General features: G+C 50.9%; 2 protein-coding genes across 2 annotated transcripts; one reads left to right on the top strand and one right to left on the bottom strand.

The window, feature by feature from the left end:
- The first annotated feature begins 1076 nt into the window (after positions 1–1076).
- On the top strand, positions 1077–10322 carry LOC116442543 (zinc finger protein 883-like). Its single transcript, XM_032105684.1, has 2 exons — positions 1077–1459; positions 7965–10322. Exons 1-2 carry the CDS (start codon positions 1077–1079, stop codon positions 9310–9312), a joined length of 1731 nt encoding a protein of 576 aa, XP_031961575.1. The 3' UTR covers positions 9313–10322.
- Positions 1493–5711, bottom strand: LOC116443529 (acrosin-binding protein-like). Its single transcript, XM_032107737.1, has 4 exons — positions 5636–5711; positions 4591–4806; positions 4122–4216; positions 1493–3563 (listed from the first exon to the last, which is right to left on the bottom strand). Exons 1-4 carry the CDS (start codon positions 5667–5669, stop codon positions 3120–3122), a joined length of 789 nt encoding a protein of 262 aa, XP_031963628.1. The 5' UTR covers positions 5670–5711; the 3' UTR covers positions 1493–3119.
- Positions 10323–10381: the final 59 nt, after the last annotated feature.

The following is a 10381-nucleotide window of genomic DNA, read 5'->3' as shown; positions in this document are numbered from 1 at the left end:
ATACGCTTTCATCTGGAACTAATAATGCTTGCCCTCAGTTACAGAAAAAATATGGTAAGACTTGATTTGTGCTAAAGATAGTGGGATTGAGAGGTAATGTGGCTCAGAAAAGCCATGTTCTATTGTCTAATGGCAAACTCTGCTTCTGTTGGCCACAGGTGTCTCACAGAGCAAAGAAAGGAGTTGCAGAAAACAGAGATTATTAAGCCCCTACAAAAACTTAATGTTTGATAAATGGCGTGTGGAAAAAGCACAACGGTAGCTGGTCTTGAATCTCTAGTGAAGAAAATCTTTGCCAGGTGCAACAAGCTGTTACCTATGCATGGTAGCAGGAGAAAACTGATAAAGGTATCTTGAAACCTGCTATGTTGGGCTGCACCCTGCTGGGAGCTGTGGTTACTATCTCCCAAGATCAGGAGACTTCTGCAGCAGCTGGTGAACAGAGAAGTCAGTTGCACCTGAAAAATGATAAATTTTTTCCTAAGCTGCAAATGGGGAGGGCTTCGTGAACCTTTTTTCCACCATTCTCCTCAAAAGACAATCAAAAACATTTCAGTCATTGCAACATACCTCAGCCCCTTACTTACTGCTATATCTCATTCAAAGGGAACAGCCGTTCCTGCATTCTCATGTGGAAAAAGTACCTGGCTGAGCACAAGCAGTGCTTGCAGGATGTACGACAATAGGTAAACTTTGTCTGGGATGGATGGATCTTATCCTGTGGCATAAGCTATACATATGTATGTACAGCGTATGGGATGTATTATGCTGCGCCTGAACAGAGAAACTGCCATGGTGACCGGAGTCTCAGAAAGCCTTTAGAAGCAGTAGCGGAGTGAAGCCTCCAGTCACCTGAAGGAAAGTGGCCCCACGGAAGAAAACACCATCCTGTCACCCAGTTTGTGACAGAAAGCAGCTCGAGGCTTCAGCAGTGATGCTTCCCTCCCTGCCAGGGCCTGCAGGCTCGGTAAAATCCAGACAGCGCTGGGAATCGGCGGCAAGGACCGCTGGAAGCGCCGCTGGGTGGTTCCCTGGGACTTGTGTCTAGCCGTTGACTGCCGTGTGTCTGTGCAGGTATGAGCTACGACCCGGGAGCCGACGATGCTCCCGCTTCTGGAGAGCCCCGGTACCCAACAGGACGCGAACCCCTGCACGGCCGCCTCCCGGCCAGGACCACCGCGGACGGCAGCGACCCGGCCCTCCGGGGGCGGATCCCCGCTGCCCCTCGGCCGAGCGGGCCCCTCCCTCCCGGGGGCGGCCCCGCGCAGCGCATGGGGAGGCAGCGCCGCAGCCGCGCCCCCTCCCCATCGGCGGCGGCAGCGCTGGGGCCGCGCCCGGCGCACGATCGGGTGAACGCGGCCGAGCCGGAGCAGCGGAGCGCACCGCCCCCGCCCTCGGCCCGCCGCCGCCCCTCGCCCCCGCCGCAGCTCCGGCCGCCGCGCACATGGCCCCGCTCCCGGTGAGTGTGCGGGGGACCCGCAGATCCTCCGTAACAAAAGCTGGGCGGCGCCGGGCGAGCTAATGGGCTGGGAACGCCGCCACAGTGCGGGGGGAGCGGGGAAAGGAGCGGGGTGGAACGGGGCGGGCGCTCCGCGGGGCCTCGGTGGGGTCCGGCCGCCGGGCAGGTGGGGGGACCGGCCCCAGGCGGGGCCGTGCGGGAGCGGCTTTTCCGGCCCGCAGCCCCCGCAGGCCCGGCGGGAGGATGGTCCAGGAACGCGGCACGGGGCCGCCGCTTCGTGCAGGGCCTGGCCGGAGCCATCCGAGCGGGGTATCTCCAGCGATCGGCTCGCGGCTACCAAATCTGGCACCCAAACGCGCGGGCTGCCAGCCAAGCCCGGAGGGTGGGGAAGGCGGGCAAAGGCTGCTGCCAGAAGTACCCCCGCTGCTGGAGCTGGGGAAGCTGTCATTGTCCAGACAGCTGGATGGGGGCACAAGCCGTGGTGCCTCAGGCAGGGATCTGGCAGCTTTGGGCGCCTTCCAGGGAGAAAAGAATGAGCTGGTGTGCCGGAGTAAGGCCGGGGCAGCGTGTGCTCTGTTACGGATCCCACCTGCTAGGGACTGTTCCAGGGCTTGCACGTTTCCCATGTGTGACCTGCCTTTGGCCTTGGGAAAGATTACACTTCCCAGGACAATGGAGGACCTGTGATTTTGAGATCTTCTTTCTAAGGACTTCCTTCAGTGGACAGACACGGAGCCTATATTTCACTCAGCTGTGTTTGTGTCACTTAGCAGTATAAAGGGAACCAGCATCCCAGACCCTCTCCACAGGGATGTTGCTTGGTGTGGTGCATCATCAAGAGAGCTGCCTTTGACCCCTTTCTCCTCATAGCCCTTGGTGGAATAGATAACAAGAAAGCCTGTAGAAGGAAAGGTGAATAGGGCATTCTCACTTCAGTAGTGGTCTTCTTGGAAAGCCAAAACCACTGGAGCTTAGACTGAGTTTGAGGTAGCAACATCTTCTGAGTGGAGATTCAGAGAACCAGAGCTGCTTCTTGGAGAGTTCCCACTCTGGTTTTAGCAGCAAGTGCAGACTCCAGATGGCTTCACACTGTTTTACTTACAGGCATGTTCAGTGTTTAGAAAAGAAACAGCACTTTAGTCAAAGTTCCTTATAAATCAGACTCTCAGATTTTTTGCGAGAGACAAGAGGAAGCTCTTAATATGAATATTTATCCTGTGTGTTTCATAACAATATTTCAGAAGTAGATGTCAACCATGTGCAAACCCCAGTACAAGGAGAATGCTGGACCAGCAGTTCTCTTGCAGGATAAGGCCTTCCTGTACTTGTAGAGCACCCCTTGTATATCTGTGTATGTATATTCACACACATATTTCCAAAGAAGGTTCTTCTCTTAGTGCTTTTGAGCAGGAGCACCTACATTTATTAAAGAAAAGCCAATATTCTCCCATGACATCCCTTGAATGACACAACAAACACCATCAACGGTGAGCAAACAGTTTTTACAGGAGAGAATGGTATCTTTTCAATACATTTACTTCCAAGAGGATACCATCTTTTTTCTTTGAATCCTGAGCAGTAGCATTTCCCATGGCTCTGTTTCCCCATGCACTTGGAAGAGATGGCTTTTCCCCTGTGTTTACCACACTGTTGAACTGTATCAGTTGGCTGGTGACCAAGACACGTTTGCGTTGTTCAGGGCCACCAGCAGGCTCGTGGCAGCTTTCCGCAACTCTTCCTCCTTCACAATCTTCCCAACGGACATCAGCAACTTCATTGTCTGCAGTGAAGTCTGCACCTGGCTGTCTAGTATCCTCAGGAGGAGATCCTCGATGTCGCTGTTGGGCAGCTGTCCTTGCTGCTGGCCACTGGCTGTCACCTCTGTGGCTTGTGGGCCAGAAGGATTTGGTTGTGTGCTTGTGGGTAAGGAGGTGGGGATCACAGCCGTGCCTGCGCCAGGTCTGGAGCCAGATGTGGGAGACGTGGTGGGGACTGGCTGGGGACCAAAGCTGCTGGATGACATGGCATCACTGCTTGTGGTGGTGGTGCTGGTGCCTGCTTTGCTGCGCTGCCTGGCTCTGCTGTGTCCTGGGCACATGGTCCTCTGTGAAGGAGAAAACATTCCTCTGGAGAGGCTTAGGAGCAGGCACCTGTGCACAGCCCTGTTCTGTGTGTTTAGCTCTCACTGCACAATCTCATTTTTCCCAATTCCTACTAAGATGAGCCCAGGAAAGAAAAATAAACCTTCATATCCTTAACCTTGTCAAGTCTCCTCATAAATCTCTCTTGGGACTCACAGCCCTCTATACTCTCCTCTTCTAGCCTACATGAATCCCCCTTTCTCCTGGAGAAACCTAGATTGTCTCAACTTGGTTCGGAATGAGAGCTGGAGAAGAGGGCTGAGGTGGTCCTCAAAGGTTCATTTTTTTGAAGAATACCTTCTGCAAAGTCTCATTTTTGGCAAGTGGCTGCAGGTGGCATCTGTGTAAGCTAATCAGCTTGGTGTGAGTGCCGGGGGAAGGTGGGCTGCCGATGGCTCTCTTCTATCTTCCCTGTCTTTTAGCCCTTTGTTTTCCCACTTACGCATTTTCAGGGCTCTCCCTTTTGCTTGTTATTTGCTCAGAGCACACCGTAGTCTTCAGGAAATAGCTAAACAACTCACCTTAAGGAAATACTTTTTCGTAATACAGCGATAAAGAGAAAAGGTGCAGAAGTTGCGGAAGAAAGGATTTCCTGGCAGTTCGGAGCATATGGGCCCTAGAAAGAGGCAAATAAAGACACAGACCCCGTGTTAGATTCCAGTGCTGACATCCCCCTTAACAATAACCTCCCTGTTGAGTGATGTCCCTCCATGAAAACCCCTGTGTAATTTGGGAACCTTGTGAGAAACTCCAGTGCTTCTTGGTCATCTTCATAACTCATGGGGTTAGAGGAGGCTGGTCCTAGGGACATGTGTGGATGCAATCAAATGTGAGAGAGGATGCCCGTGAGCAGATGCCTTCTCCTCACTGCAGGATTGCTACCCACCTCTCTCCCCTGCCCCAGCTCCTGAGTGTTTCCTGTCCCAGTGATCTGGGCCATGCAGGACCCCTGTCCAACTGCCTGCCCTTGGGAGTCATGGTTGGCTTTACCTGGAGGGATGACTCCGTGGTTTTCATACTCGTCCAGTCTCTGGACCAGTGAGTTCTTGCAGCCGTACAGCTCACGAAGGTGGCAGGCAGTGCTGGCTTGAATGGTGATCCGCAGGAACTTGAAGAACTGGTGGTATTCCTGGTCAGAGAGTGGTGTTCCCAGCTGCTGTGCCTTTGTGCCCCGAGGGCCGGCTATGCAGCCCCAGCCCAAGAACACTGGTGGAAAATAGAGTGCAGGGAGTCAGAGGGAGAAGGAAATGCTAACCACAGCATGTTCGGAAGAGCTGGAGGGCTGAATCCAGATCTCTGTTGCCTTTTCTGGGTGCAGGATCCAGCACATGGGAAATGCATTAACAAGCTAGAGATGGAAGGTCCAGACCTGTGGGAAACCTGTTTCGCCCATGTTGAAAGGAGTGTACTATTTTGGTGACAGTACATGACTGAGGGACCAAAGCTCTGGAGATTCAAATCTTGAACTGGGAGAAGTGTCTTGGAAGTCATGGCTGAAGCTGAGAATATTGCTCTGTTTTCAGGGCTGGAGCAAGTAGACAGTTTCCTTTCAAGATTTTTAGCCTCTGCAAACTCTTCCTCTGGCTACATAGGTCTTTAACCAAGGTCCTCTCTCAGACCTCTTTCTCCTGCTTCCCCTATTGCTTTACTGGGCGAACTCTTCCCTCTTAGCTTTGTGGGTTAACTCCAGACCTGTGCCTTAGTGTCTGGTTTAATGCACCCAGCTGTCCCTATCATGGCATCTCCAGTCTCCACTTCTGCTCCACCCTGTACCCACTGCATCCAGCTCTGACTCCTGCCTGGCTCTTCGGTCACTCTGTGGCCCTCCTCGATGAATAAAATACCAACTCCAGTGGTGAAAACTGCCAAAATTAGAAGCCCTGGGATCTTTGCATCTGAGGCATTGGAGGGTGCTCCATCTCTTCCTTTGGCCTCCAAACTGCCCAAGCTGAGGAGTGATGGGGAGGGTGCTGAGCAGCTGGGTCCACTGCCCTTCCTTACAGCTGGGTTTGGAGGAGAGACATTTCTTACTCACCAGACAAGGCCAGATAAGCCCACAAGACCATCATGGCACTGGGAGTGGTGCCTGTGACAGTTGGGGCCCACTTGCACTGCTGGAAGTGTCACCTCTGCTGCTTTGCTGCTGATGTCACAGACACCTGCGTTCCAAACATTCCATCCTCCGCTGCTCTTGCCCCCCATCCTTCTGCCTCCCATCCTGCTGCCCCCCATCCTGCTGCCCCCCCCCCAGCAGTGTTCCTGCATAAACAGGTGTGTGTGACCTCCTTTCTGCTCACTGCCAGCCCAGATGGTAAAATCCATCTGGAAGGAGGCAGTCAAACAGCCATTTTTCTGGAGCACAGGACAGGAAATTCTGCCTTTGGGCTGCTGCTGTTGATAATGTGTGAACAGATCAAAATCTTACCTCTTGCCCAGATCTGTGCATGCTTGGCTGATCCATTGAGACTGGATCCACAAGGCACTAAACAGGGCTCCAAACCATGGCAGAAAACACTGGGAAGAAAGGTGATGGAGAGAAAATGGTTTGAGGAATTGATATTTTTCTTACACAAAGAAAAATTTGGCATTTTTGGTCTGGAACTGCAGCAGGAAGAACATCCAGATACCTGTGAGAAGGCAGAAAGCTGTCAGGCAGCTCTCTGGACATGTGGTTGACCTCTCTGTGCTACCTAGGCTGGCCCTGGTTACTGGACCTGAACAGTGATGTCACAGTGTGTATGGCAGGACTGACAGTGACCCTGACTCATGCTTCTGGGCATCATTTTCCTATGGTCTAGGTTACTTTCAGCTCCTAAATACTTATCCTCCTGTAATCTCACCCTACAGCACTGCTACTATGACAGGTATTTATTATGTCTGTTTTCCTTCCTCTGATCTGGACATGCAGTCCTCAGCTTGGCCTTAACCTTTTGGATAAGGTGAAGAGAAGCAGCTTTTTGACCGAAGCAGCTAAACACTGAGCCGGTAGAGAGACTGCTTACAAGGTGAGAAATTAAATTGCATGGAGTGTGTCTGGGAAGGGAAGAGCTGAATGCTGAAAATCTGGGGTGTACCGTGCTGCACACTCCACACCCACCCTGCCTCTTCTGCTTCCTCAGTAAATAGATTCTACGTCCAGGAAGATCTCTAGGCAGAGTATGGCAAAGATGAAACACAGTCCTGGGGTACCTAGTACCCTTTCAAAAAGACCCTGTCCAAAATGAAATCAATCTTGTGTATTTTTCAGCAAAGAATATACTCATAATGTTAAAAGACATAAACCAAAGTGTGGCTTTTTCTTCTTTTCGTGCTGACAATATTTGACAATATCTGGGTCAGTTTGCTGCTTTGAGGTGCTTTTGAGTAACTTTGTTTATACTGCAAATGTTTTTCAGCCCTGAGTGTTGTAAACAAAACTTTGGGGATTGGTATGACCAGTGTAGTGGTGTCTTCCAAAACCTGCAGATCAGCTGAAACAGAACCTGAGGGGTTTAATCTGCTGCACCACCTCCTATTCCATGTGAGGGGATGATGTTTAGCCTGTACGCAATGCTGTCCAGCTCATCCGCTTACCTCACACTCCAGCATGAATTTCTAAGGTGTGTCTCCAAATGACTATAACCAATGAAAAACCAGCAGCTTCCAAATGTTTCAGTCTAAAGGTTCATTTCCGTGCTTGGTTAATAAAACAGTTTATCATTCCACTCAGTTGTCTATCTGTTCTGTAGACAAAGAAAATCTAGATACAATTTGCTGCAGAGCTTTCTTTTTAAGGAAAAGGGCTATGACTGGAAAGAAGAAAGGAAATTGTTTGCTGGGCAGTGGTGGATGTTTCTGGGGTGTTGCTGCTTTCTTCCATGATCAAGCATGGGAATATTGGCTGAAGAGCAGTGATTCAGAGGCAGCAGGAAAAGCAGCTGCAGTGGGAATTACTAAGGAAAGCAGTCATGATGTTCCTCTAACCTTGCTAGACATGGGAACTTTGAGGGCAAGCGATGGGTCTTTCCCTTTAGGGCTGTAACTTTGACAGAGGATCCCCTTTGGAATCTGTACTGCAGTGGCCTCCTATCCTTGAGTGACATTCCCTTCCCACTCACCTTGGGCTCCATGCCCTCACTGTGCCCTGAGAAGATACCAAGGGGCTGTCTCCTGTGCTGTCAGCTCATGGTGGCCGATGTGCAGCAGGTCTTGGTGGTTTTTCTTCTGGACTTCTCCCTCAGAGAAGCAGGGGGTTATTCATTGCTAGTTCCTCTGTTCACTCCAGCAGGTGACAGGACCATGGGTGACATGCAGAAGGGCAGCCTTCATCAGGAACTTCATCAGGAAAGTTCAATGAGAGCTGAACTCCATCTGTTCCCTTCCAGGAAGCTCACAGGAGATTCCCTCCAGGACGCTGATCAAAGACAGGACCACAAGCAGGAGCTGGAAATAGAAAGTGAGATAGAGACGTGTTTTCCAAAGAGACAAGGAATGGTACCTCCTTATGGGATGGAAGTCTGGGAGTGCAAGGACAGTGGTAAAGCCCACATCAGCAAGGTTATCCTTGCTGGGGACAAGCTGGACCTGCCCATGTGTGGGAACAGTGCCATTTGGATTCAGCAGGCGGGAGGGAAAACCTACAAGTGTCCCGAGTGTGGGAAGAGCTTCAGCCGGAGTTCGTACCTGAGCCAGCACCAGAGGATCCACCTGTCAGAGAAACCCTTTGGCTGCTCCGAATGTGGGAAGAGTTTCACCCGCAATTCAGACCTGATCAAACACCAGCGGATCCACACAGGGGAGAAGCCCTACCAATGCAGCGAGTGCAAGAAGACCTTCAGCCAGAGGTCCAACGTGATCAGGCACCAGCGCACCCACACGGGAGAGAGGCACTACCTGTGCAATGAATGTGGGAAGAGCTTCAGCCAGAACTCGCATCTCATCGTCCACCAGCGCAGCCACAAGGGTGAGAAACCCTTTAATTGCCCCCGGTGTGAGAAAAGCTTCAGCGACCGCTCCTCCCTGATCATACATTGGAGGGTCCACACCGGAGAGAAGCCCCACAAGTGCCAGGAGTGTGGGAAGCATTTCCGGGACAGCTCAGCCATCATTCGGCATCAGAGGAGTCACACAGGAGAGAAACCCTACGAGTGCACAGAGTGTGGGAAGACCTTCCGGCAGAGCTCCTCACTGGTGACCCACATGCGAACACACACGGGTGAGAGGCCCTACAAGTGCCCTGTCTGCGGAAAAGGCTTCAGCCAGAGCTCGGCGCTCACCACTCACCACCGGATCCATGGGAGAAAAGCCTTGCCCATGTGCCACGACGGCCTCTTGTCCAGCCCCTTCCAGTGTACTGAGTGCGGCCGGAGGTGCAGTAACCACTCCACTCTGGCCAAGCACCAGAGCCTGCACACTGAGGAGCAGCCCTACATCTGCGTGGAGTGCGGGGACAGCTTCCGCCGGAGCTCGGCTCTCAACGTGCACCTGAGGATCCACCGTGGTGAGAGACCCTACAAGTGTGAAGAGTGTGGGAAAACGTTCCGGCACAGCTCAGCCCTCGGTGCCCACCTGAGGATCCACACGGGAGCCAAGCCCTATGAGTGTGTCGAGTGTGGGAGAACCTTCCGGAAAAGCTCAACACTTAAAGTGCATTTGAAAATCCACACGGCTAAGAAACCTTATAAATGTCTGGTGGGTAAAAGAATGCTCACCTCCTGCTCACTTCTGCCATAAGCCTGGAGCGGTTGTTCAGTGCGGGAAAATGAAGTCGTTTTTAGGGTACCTGAATGCATGGTGAGAACCACAGTGGAAAGAGACTGGCTGGAGACATGGTATATGTGGTGTTAGGACTGGGTTCTTAACCCCAGAGGCACAAAAAACTTCAGGAGATCTGGAAACAGGGAGTTAGTCCCAAGATCTGTGTACTGGTGGTTTAGGAAGAGTGCCGAGAGCCTGAGGAATGAGCACCAGCTTCAGGCTAAGTGGGGACTGTGAATATGTGCCAGAATAATAACTGGGAGAATTTGGCTTGTAAAATACAGCTAAAGTGAAGATCACAAGAAAATGTTCCAGGTTGGTTCTGACTCAAAACTTTGGCTAGTTAGACACTGTAGTAGTCTTAGGAACTCTTCTATTTATTACCTTCCCTCATTTTTCATGAACGTAGTATGTTTACACAGTGTTTGACAAGGCATTTCCAAATCTTTTGAGAGTGACTTTGGAACTGAACTTCAATCTTTTTGTTTTTTCTTTCTATTCTCCAAATCTTACATGGGACAAAGAATTCCTACCTTATGATAGCTAGGTAACACAAAACTCTAATGGCTGTTCCCAGAAAACATGAATGCAGAAGCATTTCCATTTGAAAGGCAGTCTATTGCTAGTCTGTGGCAGCTTCTCCCAAATTTGTTGTTGCTGATTTGAAACTCTGTCCAACTTGGGACATCAACAAAACGTGGACAAAAATGTGGCCTTACATTATTTAACCCAAAAAGAAAGGATTTGCCCTCAGGTGTCCTAGTCTGAAATGGTACACGGCAAGTTCTCACTGTTGGTCCAGAGAGTGACTGCAATTCTGTTGTTACTTTTATGCCACTCTTCTTTAGGTCATTATTGTTTTCAAACTATTACTATATAAAGTTCAGCATTTAATGGCTGCATATTACATACACTTCTTATATATTGCAGTGTTTTATAACAAGCTATGCGTTCCCATCCTAAATAAAACCTTTTTCTTTTTTTTTCTCTGTAATCCAGTTTTCTGACTGTGCTTGTGATGGGAGGGAACTGGGGAAGAGGGGTG

The sequence above is a fragment of the Corvus moneduloides genome, chromosome 4, assembly GCF_009650955.1.
Source record: "Corvus moneduloides isolate bCorMon1 chromosome 4, bCorMon1.pri, whole genome shotgun sequence".
NCBI classification, from domain to species: domain Eukaryota; kingdom Metazoa; phylum Chordata; class Aves; order Passeriformes; family Corvidae; genus Corvus; species Corvus moneduloides.
Note: the sequence above shows the minus strand (reverse complement) of the source record. Positions and strands in the feature narration are given on the sequence as shown.